This window comes from Ovis aries, chromosome 6 (genome assembly GCF_016772045.2).
Source record: "Ovis aries strain OAR_USU_Benz2616 breed Rambouillet chromosome 6, ARS-UI_Ramb_v3.0, whole genome shotgun sequence".
NCBI classification, from domain to species: domain Eukaryota; kingdom Metazoa; phylum Chordata; class Mammalia; order Artiodactyla; family Bovidae; genus Ovis; species Ovis aries.
The window spans coordinates 7,426,418-7,450,038 of record NC_056059.1 but is presented as its reverse complement, the minus strand read 5'-3'; the positions used below and the strand labels follow the sequence as shown (position 1 = coordinate 7,450,038).

At 38.7% G+C, this 23,621-nt stretch overlaps 1 protein-coding gene and 1 non-coding gene across 2 annotated transcripts in view; both read left to right on the top strand.

Moving 5' to 3' along the window:
* Positions 1 to 23,621, top strand: part of LOC101111805 (N-deacetylase and N-sulfotransferase 3) — a 177,600-nt gene that overhangs the window by 8,084 nt on the left and 145,895 nt on the right. Inside the window, exon 2 of the mRNA XM_042251120.2 lies at positions 6,048 to 7,192. Within this exon, the coding sequence (XP_042107054.1) occupies positions 6,170 to 7,192 (1,023 nt within the window). The 5' untranslated portion in view covers positions 6,048 to 6,169. The remainder of the gene's footprint in view (positions 1 to 6,047; positions 7,193 to 23,621) is intronic.
* Positions 16,999 to 17,071, top strand: TRNAM-CAU (transfer RNA methionine (anticodon CAU)). Its single transcript has one exon. It is a non-coding gene; the product is annotated as a tRNA-Met (tRNA).

Below are 23,621 nucleotides of genomic sequence, written 5' to 3'. Positions count from 1 at the left end.
GCCTTCCGCCGCCCCCACCAGTAATCAACGTCCTTTTCTCTTTTCCTCCCGAGTCCCTCTTTGTTGTCATCCTCTCTGATAGCCACCTTTGTCTGGACTCAGACCACCCCTACTTGGCTTGTGCAGCAGCGTCTGCTGGAACTGTCCTGATTCCACCTACTTCTCCACTCCATGCAATGCCGCGCGTACTCTCTCTGTGCGTATGATTGTTTTTTGTCCATTCTGGGTGTCACTGCTACACTAATCATCTGTAAACCCTATTTTTATCGTCTCTCTTCTGTCCAGATACATCCAGTGCTGTTTCCCAGTCGACGCTCTTGTGTTCACAGTCACTTTAACCTGCGGCACTTTTTCAGTGAAACATTATTTCCATTTCCAGTCCAATACGTAGTGCTTATGATTAGTTTAGACTGATCCTCAGATAAATGCGCTGTAATCATTGCATTTCATCCTTGCCAGGTTTCTATGCCAGGCATGCACACCACATCCTTATACCCAGATCCTGCCCATCATGCTAGGCCCCCCTCAAGCACCATGTCTCTTAGAAAGTACCACTGACTTTCCTAAGCTTCATTCTTCTCTTGCTCTTTCTTCTGAAACTTGCAGTAGACGTAGTCTGTACAGCACAAATCCCTACTCATTATGTGCAGCATAGAGTTGGCTGTTGTTTCACACGTTTTTCAGTATTTTATACCTGCTAATGGAGGAGGCAGCTTTGATAGGTTCCTCGTAACTACCCTACACAGTGAGAGCTAATGCACCTCACCACCCTGTCTCATCACAGGTAAGAATTTTATGAATTACATGCCTTTCACTTCTGGCAATAGGAACAAACTATGAGACACTGCTATCTGAACTGCAAAAAGTGAGAACAGGTTTTGTATCCACTCAGAAACACTTCACAGCTAGAACTAAAACAGGGGCCTAGAGAGATGTGAGATTTTACATCCTGCTATTGAACCACAGACTATTATATTATGCATAAACATGTACCTAACTTTAAAAGTGCAATTACTTTTCAAAATGAAATAGCTACAGTTAACAATGAAAACTCTCAGTTGTCCTGGTAATTTGGATTTGCTTGAATTACATCTAAACCTGTGGGGAAATGTTTAAAAGAGTAGGATTTCTTTTGGAACATGTCAGATCCCTTAATGGCGTTTCTCTCGGCCAAGGGTGGTGTCCCTTAGACCTTCGGTGGCATGTGAAGTTCAGCACCTCCTTTCTTTGCAGCTGTCCCTCAGACTCATCCATGCCATGTTCTGTCTGCTCTGTGATCACTAAACAGTTTGTGCTTGGACTGTGAGCAATGAGCCTGCACTGGCTTGCCAGAGTCGCGCTCCCACTGCCCTGCGATATCGTCTACGTTCTTGATTAATTCATTTTATTTCCCAAATCAGGAAAACTTAATGGTTCCCTACAAGGCTTTCTTAACAATAAACTTCTATGTTATCTAATCTCTACGATCTGAGTTACCCGTATTTATGCAATTTACTTTTTAGGTATTCCTTACTCTTTCCTTCAACTCTTCAGTGTCCCTTGCCCAATACTGTACTGATTCCTCCTCTGTAAAATCCCCTCTATCTCACATGCCCGTTCACTTACCCTCATCCCTCAAGGCTCTGCCCAAGTCCAACCCCTCCCCACACTGCAGACACCCCCACTTGCCGTGGTGTCTTTGTTTTCTCTCATCCTGTAATAGGCGTTTGTCTCTAATCAACAATCCATACATTACTGTTTGCATTCAAATTACTGTCTCTACCTTATAATCTGGGACCCTTTAAAGAAATTCATTCTACTGATGATTTATATTTGAAATAAAAAGATAGTCATCTCATAATTACTTGAATGAATGATATAGTTTCCCTAAATATTTGAGTGAATAAAGTATGGTATATAATTTATAGGATAAGTAAGATATTTATCCTATAAGTATTCTGCAATTACAGAATGTTATATTATTCATAAAATAAACATATTACTCAGAATATTCCTCATTGATTATTTCACAGGTGAATATCACAGAATCTTAGAGCCAGAATGTTCTTTCTTTTCCCAAACTTTTTTATTTTTAATGGAAGTAAAATTACTTCACAATATTGCGTTGGCCTCTGCCATACTTCCACATGAATCAACCACAGGCACCCCTCTTTCGCTTCCCTCTCACCTCCCAGCCCTTCCCTGCCCTCTCGGTTCTTACAGAGCTCCAGTCTGCATTCCCCGAGTCACACAGCAAATTCCCATGATCTGTTTTACACATGGTAATATGTATGCTTCCATGTCACCCTCTCCATTCATTCCACCCTCGCCTTCTTCCCGCTCCGCCTGTGTCCTAAGTCTGTTCGCTATGTCTGCAGATGCACTGTTGCCCTGTAAATAGGTTCATCAGTACCATCTTTCTAGACTCCATATATATGCATTACAATATACGATTTTTTTCTTTCTGATTTACTTCATCTGTATAATAGAGAGCCAGAATGTTCTTGGTGATCATTTATTCTAACCTTATCATTTTCCTGAGAAGGTACCAGGGCCAAAGTGACAATTAATACTAGACAGAAGTGTAATAAACCCTAATCTTATGAAGAACGTCAACTGAGGTATTCTCCATTAGTGCTTTCAGCTATCGTACAGCTAGCTTTCATCCTGTCTTATGGGCAATAATAAAATCTTTCTTAATATTTTTTATATTCCATGATATTTCCTTGAAAATTGCCAGGACCATAAGACCTAATAAACTTCTGCTCTAAAAAGCACCCATATTTCTTTCTTGTTATTTTTCAAAAGTTACTGAATTTTTCAAAGGTTACTAAGACTTGAAAAAGAATTGATTTCTTCCTGGTTCAGTTTTGGAAAATTGTACTTTTCTAAGAATTTTTCCATTTCTTCCACGTTGTCCATTTTATTGGCATACAACTGCTGATAGTAGTCTCTTATGATCCTTTGTATTTCTGTGTTGTCTGTTGTGATCTCTCCATTTTCATTTCTAATTTTATTGATTTGATTTTTCTCTCTTTGCTTCTTGATGAGTCTGGCTAATGGTTTGTCAATTTTATTTATCCTTTCAAAGAACCAGCTTTTGGCTTTGTTGATTTTTGCTATGGTCTCTTTTGTTTCTTTTGCATTTATTTCTGCCCTAATTTTTAAGATTTCTTTCCTTCTACTCACTCTGGGGTTCTCCAACTCTTCCTTTTCTAGTTGCTTTAGTTGTAGAGTTAGGTTATTTATTTGACTTTTTTCTTGTTTCTTGAGGTATGCCTGTATTGCTATGAACTTTCCTCTTAGCACTGCTTTTATAGTGTCCCACAGGTTTTGGGTTGTTGTGTTTTCATTTTCATTAGTTTCTATGCATATTTTGATTTCTTTTTGATTTCTTCTGTGATTTGTTGGTTATTCAGAAGTGTGTTGTTCAACCTCCATATGTTGGAATTTTTAATAGTTTTTCTCCTGTAATTGAGATCTAATCTTAATGCATTATGGTCAGAAAAGATGCTTGGAATGAGATCACTTTCTAACACCGCACACAAAAATAAACTCAAAATGGATTAAAGACTATGGAGAACGGTGTGGAGATTCCTTAAAAATTGCAAATAGAACTACCTTATGACCCAGCAATCCCACTGCTGGGCATACACACCGAGGAAACCAGAATTGAAAGAGACACATGTACCCCAATGTTCATTGCAGCACTGTTTATAATAGCCAGGACATGGAAACAACCTAGATGTCCATCAGCAGATGAATGGATAAGAAAGCTGTGGTACATATACACAATGGAGTATTACTCAGCCGTTAAAAAGAATTCATTTGAATCAGTTCTGATGAGATGGATGAAACTGGAGCCGATTATACAGAGTGAAGTAAGCCAGAAAGAAAAACACCAATACAGTATACTAACACATATATATGGAATTTAGGAAGATGGCAATGACGACCCTGTATGCAAGACAGGGAAAGAGACACATATGTGTATAACGGACTTTTGGACTCAGAGGGAGAGGGAGAGGGTGGGATGATTTGGGAGAATGACATTCTAACATGTATACTATCATGTGAATTGAATCGCCAGTCTATGTCTGATGCAGGATGCAGCATGCTTGGGGCTGGTGCATGGGGATGACCCAGAAAGTTGTTATGGGGAGGGAGGTGGGAGGGGGGTTCATGTTTGGGAATGCATGTAAGAATTAAAGATTTTAAAATTTAAAAAATAAAAAAATTTAAAAAAAAATAAATAAAAATAAATGTAAGATCAGAAACTATAAAACTCCTAGAGGAGAACATAGGCAAAACACTCTCAGACATAAATCACAGCAGGATCCTCTATGATCCACCTCCCAGAATTCTGGAAATAAAAGCAAAAATAAACAAATGGGATCTAATTAAAATTAAAAGCTTCTGCACAACAAAGGAAAATATAAGCAAGGTGAAAAGACAGCCTTCTGAATGGGAGAAAATAATAGCAAATGAAGCAACTGACAAACAACTAATCTCAAAAATATACAAGCAACTTCTGCAGCTCAACTCCAGAAAAATAAACGACCCAATCAAAAAATGGGCCAAAGAACTAAATAGACATTTCTCCAAAGAAGACATACGGATGGCTAACAAACACATGAAAAGATGCTCAACATCACTCATTATTAGAGAAATGCAAATCAAAACCACAATGAGGTACCACTTCACACCAGTCAGAATGGCTGCGATCCAAAAATCTGCAAGCAATAAATGCTGGCGAGGGTGTGGAGAAAGGGAACCCTCCTACACTGTTGGTGGGAATGCAAACTAGTACAGCCACTATGGAAAACAGTGTGGAGATTCCTTAAAAATTGCAAATAGAACTACCTTATGACCCAGCAATCCCACTTCTGGGCATACACACCGAGGAAACCAGAATTGAAAGAGACACATGTACCCCAATGTTCATCGCAGCACTGTTTATAATAGCCAGGACATGGAAACAACCTAGATGTCCATCAGCAGATGAATGGATAAGAAAGCAGTGGTACATATACACAATGGAGTATTACTCAGCCGTTAAAAAGAATTCATTTGAATCAGTTCTGATGAGATGGATGAAACTGGAGCCAATTATACAGAGTGAAGTAAGCCAGAAAGAAAAACACCAATACAGTATACTAACACATATATATGGAATTTAGGAAGATGGCAATGACGACCCTGTATGCAAGACAGGGAAAGAGACACAGATGTGTATAACGGACTTTTGGACTCAGAGGGAGAGGGAGAGGGTGGGATGATTTGGGAGAATGACATTCTAACATGTATACTATCATGTGAATTGAATCGCCAGTCTATGTCTGACGCAGGATGCAGCATGCTTGGGGATGGTGCATGGGGATGACCCAGAAAGATGTTATGGGGAGGGAGGTGGGAGGGGGGTTCATGTTTGGGAATGCATGTAAGAATTAAAGATTTTAAAATTTAAAAAATAAAAAACTAAAAAAAAAAAAAAGAAAAAGAAAAAGAATTGAAATTATAGTATAACAAGTATTTCACGAAGTTGCAGTTGTTTTCATTATGTTTTTAAAAAACATTTTATAGTACTTTTTATATAATTACTGAGGTTTTCTAAAAAGCAGAAACTAGTGTCTTAATTGTAGCATTTAGTGAAATACATCCAAACTTTAATGACTTTTCAGCATGTGTAATTAACCACAAATAGTTGGAACCTGTATTGCAGGTTGTGACAGCATATGACTCAGGTGACATCTCTGGCATTCGGTTTATATAATCTATACAATTTGATCCAAAGTTCAAGGAATGAAAGGAAACTCCTTGTTAGTCCAGTGCCTTGTTGTATACTGGGGGTAGAGACCTCTGTTCAGTGGAGCGCTTCCCTCTTTCCATTCCTCCTTTGTCCTCATTCAGATTTGGGAGAAGAAAAGATACGTTTTCTTAATTAGCAGACACCAATTCATCTGCCTAACAGGTTGCCACTTGTGCCAGTCACCAGGATAAAAACTTGCTCATTTTAATGCTGCAGATTGAATGTTTAATATTCTATTGTATCTTATTCTACTTTTCAGACTATATTTTCTGTGAGTCCTGATCAAGTGACACGAATGTGCTGCAATGGTGACATAAACTATTGACTGAAACTGGAAAAGTATCGGAAACATCATCTTTTCTTTTCTTCTTTCATTTTTTTATGGTGCTTCTGTTGGAACAGTCTGAGGAAAGTATATGCAACATGAGTTTTATCATGAAGCTGCACAGACACTTTCAAAGGACAGTGATTCTGCTTGCTACATTCTGTATGGTGAGCATTATTATTTCTGCTTACTACCTGTACAGTGGCTACAAACAGGAAAATGAACTGTCTGAGATGGCTTTAGAAGTAGATTGTGGGGACTTGCAGCACCTACCATACCGGCTGATGGGCGTGAAGCCAGCGAAGCTCTCTGATGCCTCGAGGACAGACACCACGGTCCTGGTGTTTGTGGAGAGCCAGTACTCATCGCTTGGTCAAGACATCATTATGATTCTAGAATCCAGTAGATTCCAGTATCACATTGAAATTGCTCCTGGCAAAGGGGATCTTCCAGCGCTTACGGAAAAATCTAGAGGCAAATATAGTCTCATTATTTATGAGAACATTTTAAAGTATATACATATGGACTCTTGGAATCGAAGTCTTTTAGATAAATACTGTGTTGAATATGGTGTGGGTGTCATTGGATTCCACAGAACTAGTGAGAAGAGCCCACAGAGCTTTCAGTTGAAAGGCTTCCCTTTTTCTGTATATGGAAGCCTTGCAGTAAAAGATTGCTGTATTAATCCTCATTCTCCATTGCTTCACGTGACCAAATCTTCTAAGCTTGAGAAAGGTTCTTTACCTGGAACTGACTGGACTGTTTTCCAGATTAATCACTCAGCCTACCAACCAGTAATATTTGCCAAAGTAAAGACCCCAGAAAACCTGTCTCCTCCCATCTCTAAAGGTGCTTTTTACGCCACTGTCATACATGACCTGGGGCTCCATGATGGAATTCAAAGAGTTCTCTTTGGCAACAATTTGAACTTTTGGTTGCACAAGCTTATCTTCATAGATGCTGTTTCCTTCTTATCAGGGAAGAGGCTTACTTTGTCCTTGGACAGGTACATTCTCGTGGATATTGATGATATTTTTGTGGGAAAGGAAGGAACAAGAATGAACACCAATGATGTTAAGGTAAGGCTCTTTATCTCAAAGTATGGTTCGTCTCTCAGTAGGTTTGTCTAGGGGTAAGGGATTTCCTGGGACAGAGGATTTTTATTTTATTGGGAAATTCTTAGGCAAACTGGGATGAGTTGTCTACCCTCAGCTATTTTTGAGATACAGGGATATATCTCAGTCCTAGAACAACTAAGTAGATAATCCATTTTTCTCTGAATCAAGAAAAAAATGAAGAGTGTACTAAAGGATTGAGTTTGGCAGAGTCCTGAAATGCATTTCTGTGTGTAATCAAAGCTACAGGATAGAAACCACTCTGTTTAATTACTTTCCAGAAACTGTCTACTTCTGCAAATGACTATGAATCTGAGACATTAGTTCATTTAAATATGAAATCATGGTGAATTTGTTTTAATGAAAATAAATACTCCCACAAATTTTCAAGATTTGAAGATCTCATAAGTAGCAAGTTCAGATGTTTTGGGAAGTTAAATGCACAACTCATTTTCTCTTATTACTTTTTTTGAAACTCTGAAAATCAACACTACTAAATATAGAGAGTTATGGATATACAAGCATACTTATTCACATACACAGAAGGATTTACATTAATTGTCAAAATTCATTGAACTTCTGGTTCATACATGAAACCTAGCATGCAACATTTATATTGGATTAGATTTCTCATTACGTAAACTGCTGCCCTTAGATAGAAAATGATTATTTGAAGATAGTTGATTATCATTGTGAAGGTATTTTATTACAAAATGTGACTGGCTGTTTAATATTAATGGAATTTAAAATTAAAATGATCTACATTCATCTTAGTTTCACATTCAAAATGCCATTGGATTCTATCTCTGTTATACTACATATTGATTTCACATAAAAGTGAAAGGAAAAATTTGATACATAATTTTTTATTCTATACAGTTTTGACCTTTTGGTAAAATACAGAGTACTGAATCAGATGGAAAAAAAGTCTTGAAATTGCGTTCTTTTCTCCAGACACTGAGCATCTGGCAAATAATAGTAATGTTCATCACACTACTTAAATGAGCTAAGGATACCAGAAGGACTATTAAATGTTACCATAGGAGTGTGAAGACTGAAAAGGAAAACCTTTCATATTCTTGGTAATATTTTAGACTCTTCCTTTTGAGTCAATATAAATTAATTAACAAAAAAGTTGTGCTCAAGTTTTTATTAGTCTTTTGAAATAGTCTTTGAAAGTGTAGCTAAATTAAAACTGAGCTGGTAGTTTAAACATTTATTATGTCCTTGAAAATTATAAACAATATATAATGATTTCTAATTTTTCCATTCTAAAATATTATGATAAAAATGTTTTAAGGCTTTATATCTGAAATATGTCTTTAAAACTGCCAAAATATGTTCTTATGTCATTTAATAAGTAAGATAAATCTCCAAATTTTTATGAAACTCTACTATATTCTCTAAAATTATGCAAAATGCCTTTGGTGCTCTTAAGGTTAAGCCATTTTTTTTTTTAATTTGGGTCTGGGCTAATTTATTTAAGGAACTATTTAACAATAATGGGCTCAGATATTTGAATGCCCTATGATGCTGTGATTAATTAGGAACTGCTGATCCTAAAACTACACAACCAAAAGGGAATGAGGGAAGGATCACAAGTCTGAATGCCAAATTCAAAGCCATGTAGCAATAACTTCCTTCTTACTTTTGCAATATCTATAATGTAGAGGGAAAAGGAATAAAAATTATATGAGTAATGATAAAAAGTGCATACAGAACTAGGAAAATATTTTTGTTAGATTTGTTACTTACTCCAGTTAAATAAGATGTTTGTAAAGAAAAGCTTAAGGCAGAAAACTAGTTACATTGCTGCTGAACTTCTTGACAGCAAAAGAAAGAATACCAGTCTACTTCCCTGGTTTATTTGTCTTCAGATAAAAAACTAAAACTTTACTGAATAAATTCAGTAAGAATTTAACATTGTAAAATATTTTATGAATTGCTCACATTTAGATAGGAATATACTTTCTAACCAACCTAAAGGCTTAAAAGAAAGTACGTTGTGAATTCTTTGATTTTGAACTACTAAGTTGTATCTGTGATTGTGTCTCAAAACATTGGTCTGAACATAGTCATTCACCCATTCATTTGTTCACGGATTCATTCTGTAGCTGGTTATTAAGCACGTCCTGCATGTGAAATATTTTTGGTGATATGTAGATAGAGTGAAAGTCGCTCAGTTGTGTCTGACTCCTTGCGACCCCATGGACTATTCAGTCCGTGGGATTCTCCAGACCAGAATATGGAGTGGGTAACCTTTCCCTTCTCCAGGGAATCTTCCCAACCCAGGGATGGAACCCAGGTCTCCTGCATTGCAGGCAGATTCTTTACCAGCTAAGCCACCAGGAAAGCCCAAGAATACTGGAGTGGGTAGTCTATCCCTTCTCCAGTGAATCTTCCCAAGCCAGGAATAAAACCAGGGTCTGCTGCATTGCAGATGGATTCTTTCCCAACTGAGCTATCAGGGAAGCCCAATATAAAAGTGAAAGTGAAGTAGAACAATAGAATCATACACCTTGGTCTTATCTCATTAGAAGAGAGGGTAGAGAGAGTACAGTTAGAGAAGTTCAGAAAGCACATGGTTGAAAGAAGTGCTGAGCATCTTCCTGCTTAGCACTTGGTATTGGCGTATTACATGCCAGCCATGGAGTCAGGCACCGGGGACACAAAGACTAATAAAGCAGGGCTCCCCCTTATTCGGTATACCGCTGTCTTGTTAGGGATGGGGTGGGAGTGATGAACACATGGGTAGCTTGCAATTTGGTGAGCACAAGAGTAAAGGTGCCTGTGTGGTTTTGTGCAAGTAATGTCGTGAGAAACACCTATACTGTGTGCTGTATCCCAGAGCTATTAAGCCTACTAAGCAGGGCAGATTGAGAAGGCAAGTCTGTAGTGATAGGATGACTTGAGAGGCTGTAGCGACGATATTCTTGGACAAGGAAATGGCAACCCACTCCAGTGTTCTTGCCTGGAGAATCCCAGGGATGGGAAAGCCTGGTGGGCTGCCGTCTATGGGGTCGCACAGAGTTGGACACGACTGAAGCGACTTAGCAGCAGCAGCGATGATATTCAGACAAAAGAAGAAGATTTCTTAAAACTGGGAAATGAGAATAAGGATGGAGAAGGAATGACCAATTTAAGAACTCTATAGAAGGTAAAACTGAACAACTTAGTAGTAACTGGGTCATTGGAGATGAAAGGGAATGTAACCAAGAATGACATTAAGAGTTTCAGCATAGCTGAACAGAGTTTCCACATGGTCCAGCACTCCCTCTCCTAGGCGTGTACCCAGACACATCTGTAATTCAAAAAGATACATGCACACAACCGCTGCGTTCATAGCAGCACCGTTTACAATAGCCAAGATATGAAAATAACTTAAATGTCTGTCAACAGATGAATGAATAAAGATGTGGTATATAAGGACAATGGAATATTATTCAGCCGTTAAAAATAATGAAATAGTGTCCTTTGCAGCAACATGGATGGACCTAGAGACGATCATAATAAGAGAAGTCAGAAAGACAAAGACATATCACTTATATGCGGAATCTAAAATACAACACAGATGGATACGTCTATGAAACAGATTCACAGACATAGAGAACAGACTTGGGAAGGACTGGGAGCTTGAGATTATCAGATGCAAACTATGATATGTACAATGGATGGACATCAAGGTGCTACTGTGTAACATAGGGAACTATATTCAGTATCCTGGGATAAATCATATTGGAAAAAATATGAAAAAGAATATTTATATGTACAACTGAATCACTTTGCTATACAGTGGAAAACACAATATTGTAAATCAACTATACCTAAATAAAAAAAATTTTTTAGTTAAGATTTCTAGCATAGTTGAATAACAGTTGATTATTCCAACAACAAAGAGGAGACAGCAAGGAGGTCATTGGAAGTCATGGTAAAAATTTCAGTTTTATTGACGTGCATCTGGGGCATACAGGTATACAGATGTTTAACAAGTAGTTGGCTCACTAGAGAAGTCTGGGTAGCAAGTGTAGTTTTTGATGTTACCGTGCTGTGTAAGGGATGGTTCAAAGCAAGAAAGTATGTGAGATCAACCAAGGAAAATGTTTATAGAGTGATAAAAAAAAAAAGATCGAGTACAGAATCTTCAGGAAAATCATCTTTCAGAAAACAAGCATAGAGAGATAATCCCATGAATAAGAGTCCAAAAAAACAGTCAGAGATTTGAAAGTTATTATGCTATACAAGCCTTGGGAGTAAAGGGCTTCAGTGAGGATGTGAACAGCAATATAAAATCTATTATCAGGGTCCACTGAGGTAAGAACTGGCAAGTTTCCTTTGGCAAAAGATACAGGTCACTGGGGACTCTTATAAAAATCCAGGGTAACAGAAACACAGCTGAAGTAAATTCAGGAGTAAATTTAAGGTTTAAGATATGAAGAAGGAGAGCATGGAATGCTCAGCAGAGAAATTTTGATATAAAAGAGAGGAGAAATTAGCTGGAGTATAGACTGGAGTTCAAGTGACCAGCCATCCTGGTTTGCTTAGACTAGAGGCATTCAAGGCTACACCTCAGTCCCAGGCAGACTGGAATGATGGATCTCCCTAACTAACTAGGGTAAGGGAAGGATATTTTCCTAGGAAGGAAGATCCAAGAGCTGGTGGTCTAAGAAAAGGTCATGGATGCAGTGGTTAATAGTCCATACTTAACAGAAATATTTTCATCAAGCTCTTTTATTGAATTATTACCACTAAAAAACAATATTATATGGTCCCTATTTTATGTATTAGGAAAACTGAAAGGAATGTGAGGAAATTGAAGGTGACGTACTGTGAAGCTTCTTACAAAATTAGAAGGACGGTGCATATCACATAAATTTTAACAAGAATGCTAATCACTGCAAAAGTGCTTTTTTAGCTCACATGGAACAAAAAACTGTTTCCTCATTTAATTGGGAGATAGGAATTAGCAATGCAGTGTCAATGTTTACCTGCCTTGCTATTGAATAATATGAGCACATTTCCAAGAGCCTCAAAGCTAAGAAGAAACTGTGACATAGCACAAAACACATGACTCTTCCAGAGGAAGAGAATAAATAACAAATCTAAGGGATTGTCTTCATTAGTTACAGGGCTATGCCACAAGCCACAGCCCTTAAAGAACCAAAGAGCATACTAAATAGTTTAGACATTAAAATACGCTTCATAGAGGCAGTATTACGTTCAGTAAAATTGAAGTCAGGATGTGTGTGTGTGTGTGTGTGTGTCTGTGTGTGTCTGTGTGTGTCTGTGTGTGTCTGTGTGTGTCTGTGTGTAATTGGTCTATATGGATAAGACATGTCTCAAATTAACCTTGGGCTAGTTTTGTGATGTTAGAAAATTCAAGCTCCTAGTGTTCTAAGATCTGTCCTCAAACTTCCTGAGACTAGTGGTTCTGGGGGAAAAAAAGCTTTTTGGAGAAGGAAAGTGATATATAAATAGATGCTTCTCCCATTAAAGCATTTTGAAGTTCTACATGAAAGCCCAGCATGATGGAGTGAATACTAACAATTTAAATTCTCTCCTAGAAGAATGAATCCACTCTTGGCCTAAGATTCATTATACCTTTAGACTCAGGCCACACCGTGTAACGTTTTAGCCTTAAAATAGATGGGAAGTGGAACGACAGAGGCTCTGGTAACAGTGGTCTTATGGGTTTCACTGAACTCTGCATTTGGGCTCTCAGCAGATAAAAGGGCCGCGCGTCACTCTCACGGCTAGTCTCTCCCTCCTCCTCTTTCTTGCACACACGCTCTTTCCGATTTTGACAGACTTTCTGACATCCGTGAGAGAATGAAGACCCAGCCCGGCCGTGTCCCAGGCACACTGAACAGGGGCCTGAGCATGGGTAGAGGGGCTCAGCAACCTCCCCTTGTCACAGAACCCTTCCTTCTCTTTCCTCACACTGCACTCTTTCTTAGTTTGGCTGTTTGTCGATTGCCCCTTACATTTCGTAAGTGGCCTCTTGAGAGGACAGCTCTTCAGTCTTTAATAAAATGCTCTGAGTGATTTTATCATTTTTCTTGCTAACGGAAGGTCCCAGACCGCTTAAGGCAAAGAAAGTGCTGCAAACAGAAGTAGGAAGCCATAAAGCTTTGAGAAGTCAGAGTATCAGGCTCAGAGGACAGACCTGGCGGGCTCCTCAGTCGTGCAGGGGGGCTGACACCCCGGAGGCTGAAACTGGAAGCTTCAGTGAAGGGGAGCTTCATGCTGCCTGACTTCACCCTCCGACAAGAACCTTCCCTGCCCCAGCTGAGGTCAAGCCAGAGGCTTCATAAAGTCACTGAAAAAGAACCTACATGCCAGATGTTTGCAGGGAAAAGGCAACTGCAATCAATTGTTCTGCCCTAAGAAGAAATAGAAGGGCAACAAATTTCTCCAGATAGTTCCTACGGGCAGTGCTCTGGATGGATGTCAAGACCTATACCAACCTTCTTCCCCCCATAAACCCATATTTCTCTAATTCCTTTCCATTATCTCTGATGTTTCTTATCTTGTATTTGCTAATATCCACTTTAATTGCATTATGCTCTGGAAGCATGTGTTTGTTTGATACCAACACTTTCTGTCTGCTAGAGTCACTGTATGACTGGATACAGTATTGCTTATAACAACATATATTGTACAATCAAGGTATATCTATTAGCTCATCTTTGTTACCTGTGTTGTTCAGAGCTTCTATAGTCTTCCTGTTTTGATCTCTTTTTTTTTTCTTTTGGATGAAGGAGAAGGAATGTGTACTAACTGATGTTACCAAAGGTGGTGTGTTTAATTCTCCAACTCTGATAGTGGATTGTAAATATATCCCTGTTTTTCTGTCAGTTGTTACCTTGCCTACTTTGAAGCTGTTATTTAAGTGTGTGGTTTATACATATTTATATATTAATATTTTATTATTCTATGGCTACCTTAATAATAGTAAAGCTACAATCAGCTTTTTGTGGGGGGGTAATATTTTAAAATTTTACTCTATCTCATTTTTATATTTGCTCTTCTTTCTTTACATTATGAATCAGGTTTGAAAACAACTCTATGGAATTTTCCTATTTATCTACTATGTCAACATTTGTCTTTTAATTGATATGGTCAGTGTACATACACTTAAATATGATTATCAATGTATATAAAAGTAATTTCAGCTATCTTATTTTGTGCTTTATATTTGTCCCACTTGTTCTATGTCTTCTTCTCTTTCTGTCCTTTTTTGCTTTTACTGTCTGCTGCTGCTGCTGCTAAGCTGCTTCAGTCGTGTCCGACTCTGTGCGACCCCAGGGACTGCAGCCTACCAGGCTCTGCCGTCCTTGGGATTTTCCAGGCAAGAGTACTGTAGTGAGTCGCCATTGCCTCCTCCAGCTTTTACTGTCAGTTTCCTTCTATTTTCTACCCATTTGTAGTTTGTTTTATATATATATATATATATATATATATATATATATATATATATATATATAACATATATATACATATATATATGTAGTTTCCACTGTGGCTTCTCCAGAAATTTAAACATATGTGCTAAACCAGTGCTAATATTAATAATCTTACACCTCAGTCAAAAAGTGCTGGCTACTTTGTCTCCAATCATGTCTGTTTTCCTTTGACTGATGAGTCGTTCTTTTTTCTAAATTTATTTTATTGAAGTATGTGTGCATGCGTGTTAACTTGCTCCAATCATATCTGACTCTTTGTGACCCTATGGACTGTAGCCTGCCAGGCTCCTCTGTTCATGGGATTCTTCAGGCAAGAATACTAGAGTGGGTTACTAAGCCCTCCACCGGGGATCTTCCTGACTGAGGGATCCAACCCATGTCTCTTACGTCTCCTGCATTGGCAGGCAGGTTCTTACCACTAGCACCACTTGAGAATCTGATTTACAATGTTGTGTTAATTTTTGATGTATAGGAAAGTGATTAAGATATATAGAGATAGATAGAGATGTATCTATCTATATATATATATATGTTCTTTTCCATTATGGTTTAAGATATTAAATATAGTTCCCTGTGCTATACAGTAGGACCTTGTTGTTTATCCATCTTATATAAAATAGTTTGCATCTGCAAATCCCAGACTCCCAATCCTTCCCTCCCTGACCACTCTGATGCACCATTTGTTATGGATGTTAACTGCATTCAGTTCAGTCACTCAGTCGTGTCCGACCAACTCTTTGCGACCCCATGGACTGCATGCCAGGCCTCCCTGTCCATCACCAACTCCTGGAGTTTACTCAAACTCATGTCCATTGAGTCAGTGATCCCATCCAACCATCTCGTCCTCTGTCGTCCCCTTCTCCTCCCACCTTCAGTGTTTCCCAACATCAGGGTCTTTTCAAATGAGTCAGCTCTTCACATCATGTGGCCAAAGTATTGGAGTTTCAGCTTTACCATCAGTCCTTCCAGTGAATATTCAGGACTGACTTCCTTTAGGATGGACTGGCTGGATCTCCTTGCAGTCCAAGGGACTCTAAAGAGTCTTCTCCAACACCACAGTCAAAAACATCAATTCTTTGGCGCTCAGCTTTCTTTTTATAGTCCAACTCTCACATCCACACATGACTACTAGAAAAACCACAGCTTTGACTAGATGGACCTTCATTGGCAAAGTAATATGCTTTTTACTATGCTGTCTAGATTGATCATAACTTCCCTTCCAAGGAGTAAGCGTCTTTTAATTTCATGGCTGCAGTCACCATCTGCAGTGATTTTGGAGCCTGAAAGATAAAGTTAACTGCATTGTGTCTTTTAATCCCAGATGTAGACATTCTGCTTTTACTACCATCATGAGTTAATTAGGTTAGCCTAGTCCTTTTCAACAGGTAAGCCAGAGTGATGTCATTAACATACGATTCAGATCATGTTCTTATGCCTAGAACCCCCCAGTGACTTCCAGTCTCAACCATGATAACTGCCAAAGTTCTTAGTCTCCTCTGCCCGCTCTGAAACTCCCTGATCACATCCCACTCCGCTCCTCTTCACTCTAATCCCCTCTACGGGCCTTGCTGTTCCAGCTTTCAGGGTTTCACATGTGCTGTTCTTTCTGACTTAAGGGCTTTTCCCCAAATTGGTTCATGGCTCACTTGGGTGGTTCTTCCTCACTTCTTTCAGGTCTCTATTCAAATGTCACCTTCTCAGTGACATCTTCCTTGACTATTCTTTTTAACATTGCAGCCCCCAAGCCTTCTCATCTTTTCCTGCTAGTTTTTTTCCCTGAAACTTGTGATCAGCTATAATGTGCTGAAACTGGCGCACACATGCCCACCAGGCCAGCTGTCTACATCTCTTCCCAGCTTCAATAACATTGCCAGTAGTTTGGAATTTTGACATGAGGGTAGTATTACCACAAAAAAATGGTAAATGATGCAAACTCAGGCTTTTTTCTTTTCAAAGAGCTGGTCTTAAAGGCTTACAGCACACCACTGAAAAGACTCTATGTGATTGCTTATTTTTGTTGGTTTCTGACTTTGGCTACTAAAATGTAAACGCTGTGGGGACAAGATTTTCTCTTCTATCTGTTCACTGAGGTATCTCCAGCATCTGGAATTGTGCCTGGCTCTTTATATACCTGTTAAATGACTGAATCACGTTCTTCGTGGCCAGAGTATTGGAATTTCAGCTTCTTCTTGGAGCATACCCTTTAGATGTACCTTTAATGAGTGGATTCATGGTAAACTCTCTCCAATTTTATGGTATGTAAATGTCTTTATTCACTCTTGTCTTTGAAAGATAGTTTTAGGGACTTCCCTGGTGGTCCAGTGGCTAAGACTCTGCACTCATAATGCAGAGGGCCCCTGTTCAAGCCCTGGTCAGGGAACTAGATCCCATATGCTGCAACTAAAAAATCCTGTATGCTGCAGTGAAGACTGAAGATCCCATATGCTGCAATTAAGGCCTGGTGTAGCTAAATGAATATTTTTTTTAAAAAGATAGTTTTATTGAATTTACAGAGCCTACTTGATGGTTTCTTCATGTATAAACATTGCTGCTCATGTTTGGAAATATAGGGCTCCCTAGAAGTCACCTGAATGTTTGTGGTGGTAAGATGTATTAGAATCCCCCTGGACTCTAATTGTTTTACAGTTGTCAAAAAAAGTTAGGCAATTTAGAACTGTTGTTGTGAATGTTTATGAAATGCTTCTCTCCCCTTCTTTTAGTTTGGTAGAATTTATTCCTAAATTTTATATAATGTGATTTATAATATACAGGAAAAGACTCATTCTCAATACTACTGTCAAGGTCAAATAGCCATAGTGCTAGCAACTATGAAGACAATTATATGAAATAAATAATTTTCTGAAAATAATTTTTGGCAGTAACATGGGGAAATAAAATACTTTAGCAAAGGGAAAAACTTTTGTATCCATATTCTACTTCTACTTACATTTATTAAATTTGCTACATTGTGAAATGGAATGTATCTCTATTATTATTAATATCAAGGAGACATTTGTTATACAATGACATCCTAAAAGAATGAGTTCTAAATTATTTAAAGGAGACAAAATGCTATTTCTGAACACCACATGAATACATAAACAGAATATCTGATGACTGCTTACATATTTAAAGGTCTGATGTGGTGACTCCACCTAAGCAGGATAAAGAGCAAGACAATCATAGGTGGTACAAAAGCTCCACCAGGCAATGACAAGCTTGGGGATGAGCAGGAGATGACAAGAGGAAAACTCTGAGTACAGATTTAGGTGCTAGATATATTCAGTCCACTTTAGAAAATCAACATCTACTCCATCAAAGTGCTGTGATAAGGATTTCAAGGGGTATACTGATGAATAATGAAACAGTATTTTTTATAAAGAAAGAGAAGAAAGGACAAAATTTTACTTGGTTCTTCCTTCTTTGGATTGATTTTTCAAATATTGCATGATTCTTAGGATTAAATCAAAGCATAAATGGATCTTCTTTTGTATTTTGATGGCTTTATAGGTCCATAAAAGATGCAACTATTTTATAATGATAGGTTTAGGGGCACTTAGTTAAGTTCAGTTGCTCAGTCATGTCCAACTCTCTGCAAACCCAGGGACTGCAGCATGCCAGTCCTCCCTGTCCATCACCAACTCCCAGAGTTGACTCAAACTCATGTCCGTTGAGTCAGTGATGCCATCCAACCATCTCATCCTCTGTCCTCCCCTTATCCTCCCACCTTCAATCTTTCCCAGCATCAGGGTCTTTTCAAATGAGTCAGCTTTTCACATCAGGTGGCCAAAGTACTGGAGTTTCAGCTTCAACATCAGTCCTTCCAATGAATATTCAGGATTTCCCTCCCCGGGACGGACTGGTTGGATCTCCTTGCAGTCCAAGGGACTCTCAAGAGTCTTGACCAACACCATAGTTCAAAAGCATCAATTCTTCAATGCTCAGCTTTCTTTATAGTCCAACTCTCACATCCATACATGACTATTGGAAAAACCATAGCCTTGACTAGAAGGACCGTTGTTGACAAAGTAACATCAATACTGTCGAGATTGGTCCTAACTTTTCTCCCAAGGAGTGTCTTTTAATTTCATGGCTGCAGTCACAATCTGCAGTGATTTTGGAGCCCAGAAAAATAAAGTCTGCCACTGTTTCCATTGTTTCTCCATCTATTTGCCATGAAATGATGGGACTGGATGTGATGATCTTTGTTTTCTGAATGTTGAGCTTTAAGCCAACTTTTCACTCTCCTCTTTCACTTTCATCAGAGGGTCTTTAGTTCTTCTTCACTTTCTGCCATAAGGGTGGTGTCATCTGCATATCTGAGGTTATTGATATTTCTCCTGGCAATCTTGATTCCAGCTTGTGCTTCATCCAGCCCAGCGTTTCTCATGATGTACTCTGCATAGAAGTTAAATAAGCAGGGTGACAATATACAACCTGATGTACTCCTTTTCCGATTTGGAACCAGTCTGTTGTTCCATGTCCAGTTCTGACTGTTGCTTCCTGACCTGCATATAGATTTCTCAAGAGGCAGATCAGGTGGTCCCGTATTCCCATCTCTTTAAGAATTTTGCATAGTTTATTGTATCCACACAGTCAAAGGCTTTGGTATAGTCAATAAAGAAGAAATAGATGTTTTTCTTGAACTTTTTTGCTTTTTCAAGGATCCAGAAGATGTTGGCAATTTGATCTCTGGTTCCTCTGCTTTTTCTAAATCCACCTTGAACATCTGGAAGTTCACAGTTCATGTACTGTTGAAGCCTGGCTTGGAGAATTTTGAGCACTACTTTGCTAGCGTGTGAGATGAGTGCAGTTGTGCAATAGTTTGAGCATTCTCTGGTATTGCCTTTCTTTGGGATTGGAATGAAAACTGACCTTTTCCAGTCCTGTGGCCACTGCTGAATTTTCCAAATTTGCTGGCATATTGAGTAAAAGTAGGAAGTCAAGAAACACCTGGAGTAACAGGCAAATTTGGCCTTGGAGTACAGAATGAAGCAGGACAGGCTAATAGAGTTTTGCCAAGAGAATGCACTGGACATAGCAAACAGCCTCCTCCAACAACACAAGAGAAGACTCTGCACATGGACATCACCAGGTGGTCAACACTGAAATCAGATTATTTTCTTTGCAACCAAAGATGGAGAAGCTGTATACAGTCAGCAAAAACAAGACCGGGAGCTGACTGTGGCTCAGATCATGAACTCCTTATTACCAAATTCAGACTTAAATTAAAGAAAGTAGGGAAAACCACTAGACCATTCCATTATGATCTAATTCAAATCCCTAATGATTACACAGTGAAGTGAGAAATAGATTTAAGGGACTAGATCTGATAAACAGAGTGCCTGATGAACTATGGAGGGAAGTTCCTGACATTGTACAGGCGACAGGGATCAAGACCATCCCCATGGAAAACAAATGCAAAAAAAGAAAAATGGCTGCCTGAAGAGGCCTTACAAATAGCTGTGAAAAGAAGAGAAGCAAAAAGCAAAGGAGAAAAGGAGAGATATAAGCATCTCAATGCAGAGTTCCAAAGAATAGAAAGGAGAGTTAAAAAGCCTTCCCCAGTATCAGTACAAAGAAATAGAGGAAAACAATAGAATGGGAAAGACTAGAGATCTCTTCAAGAAAATTGGAGATACCAAGGGAACATGTCATGTAAAGATGGGCTCAATAAAGGACAGAAATGGTATGGGAGTACTTAACTACTCCCCAAATAGGTAACACAGAGTACATACATTGTTTTGTGTTTTGTATTTATTATCATTTAATCCTCATATAAAATCCTATAAAACAATGACTATAAGTACATCAATTCATATGAAGAAGCTTAGGTTCACAGACTAACTAAGATTAACTTGCCTAAAATCTTTCAACCAGCAAGAAGCAGTCCTGGGATACAAAATGTGGCTTTACCTGCTCCACAAGCTCAGCTTTCCCACCACACCCTGGTCCCCAGTTTCCTCTGAAGACAGCAATGGGGTGTCCATATCAAATCCTTCCTACCAAATTCTATAGCAAATCAGATCTAAGACAGAGTCTGTTACAGCTTGATGGGTCATATCTGAAGCTCTTCCCTGGACTTAAGTTTGGAACAATTAATTACTTCTTGAAATGCCTTGGACTCAAGTAACTGCAATGATTTGGCCAGGGAAGAGTTTACTTGAAGATCTGAGTTCAGTTCATCTACCTGTGCACCAAAGTTCTTCTTTCTAGGGACTTTGCCTGCAGTTCTGGTTACTGTTACCACTTTAGCAGTTTTGATTAAATTAGGGTTGACATAATGACAGATACTTTTGGTGCTAGCTCAATTAAAGAACAGAAATTGCCTGATAATTTAACTTTTTTTCTCTATATACACTCAGATTTTATAGTTCCTATGATGTTTTAATGTGCTTTATACAGGCATTCCTAACATTTTTTTAAGCACACAAATTTTTTCAAATGAAGTAAAAGCTGGTATGTTGTCTCTTGGTCTTTGGGAAGAATGAATTAATAGCTAAAGCACTTTTTGTATTCTTAACTTTTATGGGCCGTTTATGCATAATGGTGGAGAAGGAAATGGCAACCCACTCCAGCGTTCTTGCCTAGAGCATCCCGTGGACAGAGGAGCCTGGTGGGCTGCCGTCCATGGGGTCGCACAGAGTAGGACACGACTGAAGCGACTTAGCAGCAACAGTATGCATAATGGAACTATAGATTCATACTAAATAAGTCTTAAAATCACAATATGAAAATAAATTAAATTATGAGATCTACTTGACATTTATGGGCTGTTTATAAACAGACCAAGGAAATATGCCAACTGGTTTCATTCAACTTCTAAGTGGACTAAAATTTTTAAAGTATTAAAATTTACATATTGGAATTTTACCTTAAAAGATTAAGTGCTTTTTCATTTTCATATTAATAATCTGAATGATTATAAATAATAATTGCTACTAATTATACCGATTGTTATAAAAGCTACGTGTTTGCTTTCTTTTGCAGCTGTAACAAATTGCAACAATTTAGTGACTTAAAATAGCCCAGACTATCATTTAACAATTCCAGAGGCCTGGGTTGCACACGGGTCTCACTGGGTTAAGCTCTGGGTCTTGTCAACGCTGTGTTCTTATTGCCTCACCTTGTCCATCTTCCAAAGTCTATCCACACTCCTTTGCTTGTGTTCCCTTCCTTCATTTCCAAAACTAGCAATGGTAGATCTCTGTGCCTTTCTGTCATAGTCACGTCTCCCTCTGAGTAAAACTGGGAAGCTTTTCCACTTTGTAAGGACTCATGTGATCAGACTGATGCACCAACACAGCCCCTATCTCAAGGTCCCAAACCCTTCTTGCCATATAAGTTGCCATAGTCACAGGTTTCAGGGCTTGTCCTGCACATGTTAAGTCACCTCAGTCATGCCCGACTCTTTGTGACCCCATGTCCACCAGGCTCCTCTGTCCATGGGATTCTCCAGGCAAGAATGCTGGAGTGGGTTGCCATGCCCTCCTCCAGGGGATCGTCCCAATCCAGGGACTGAAGCTGCGTCTCTCATGTCTCCTGCACTGGCAGGCAGGTTCTTCGCCACTTGCTGCCCTGGGGAGCCCTCATGTCTCAGGGCTTAGGATGTGTTTATCTTGGGGAGAGAAGGGGAAGGAGGCACTGTTCTGCCACAACCTATGTTCTTCCTGTAATCATGTCCACAATTCTGACAGCTGCTCAATCCCCAGAAAGACTTTACTGCTCTTCTCATTGGGAAATGAAACTTTGATGCCACACCTATGATCAAATAATTAATTTAACCTTCTGAGTCGACAGTAATTAATTAGGGAAAATTAAATTATTCTGCTCATAAACTTATCCTATCCCTTACACCCTACAAGTTAACACCAGCGAGTAAGTAACCCTTTATTCACTTGGACAGTTTAAGAAATTTAGCCTCCCAAGATTTCTCAGGAGAAGCAGAAGTATGACTATCACCAGTTTACTCCTTCAGTAGTTTCTAAAGCCATTTTTTCTAAAAGTGCAGGTATTATGAGATCAACTAAAAAACAATTTAATAAAAAACCAGTTTATTAGGACTAATTACCATAAAGTTACTTAAGCACTGATCATCAGTTTTATTGCATGCTTTTTCTCTTTCCATTTTATCTTCTTTGACTATCTTGTGTTCCTACATCCACCTCAGTCCTTATTTTACCACTCTGCCCTCTTTAGAATCCATCCTCTAATTACCCCAACCCAAAAGCAACAGCGGAGTTCTATTCCGTCTGCTGGTCCCTTCTCTCCTCCTCTCCCCTGCCTTGATTCCCTGGTGTTTGGCTTTGTACAGCAGTGCCTCATTTTCTCCCCCTTTAGATTTACATATTTATTTTTACGTAACTTACTGTCTCTATTTTTCTCTCTGAACTATATATACTGAGTAGAATCAGCTCTCCAAAAAAAGAAAAAAACTGCATGTAGAAATTAAGCCAGCTGGTTAGGGCATTGAACAATAATCTATGTGGGGAGAAAAAGCTCTTCACTATTCTGTTCTTTGTCTTGGATTAAATAATCTATATACATCAGAACAACATATAACAGCCTTTCCTTGTTCAAAAATCCTAAGAAACAAGGTATTTGAGTCCACATAGAAAGACAACTTACTTGATACTTTTGAGTAATTGAATTGAGTGGTTTTGAAAATAAACCATTCATAGATTAGAGTTGCTGTCATCAGAACATCTTGCATCTTGCCACAGTTGGATTTCTGATCTACTAGAGAATCCCAGGGATGGGGGAGCCTCATGGGCTGCCGTCTGTGGGGTCGCACAGAGTTGGACACGACTGAAGCAACTTAGCAGCAGCAGCAGTGAATAATACCTTTAAGAGGTTTTGTGTTTAACAAAATTTTTAACAAAAAATTATCTGACAATATTTTCAAGAGAAAGAAGGCATTGTAATGAAGG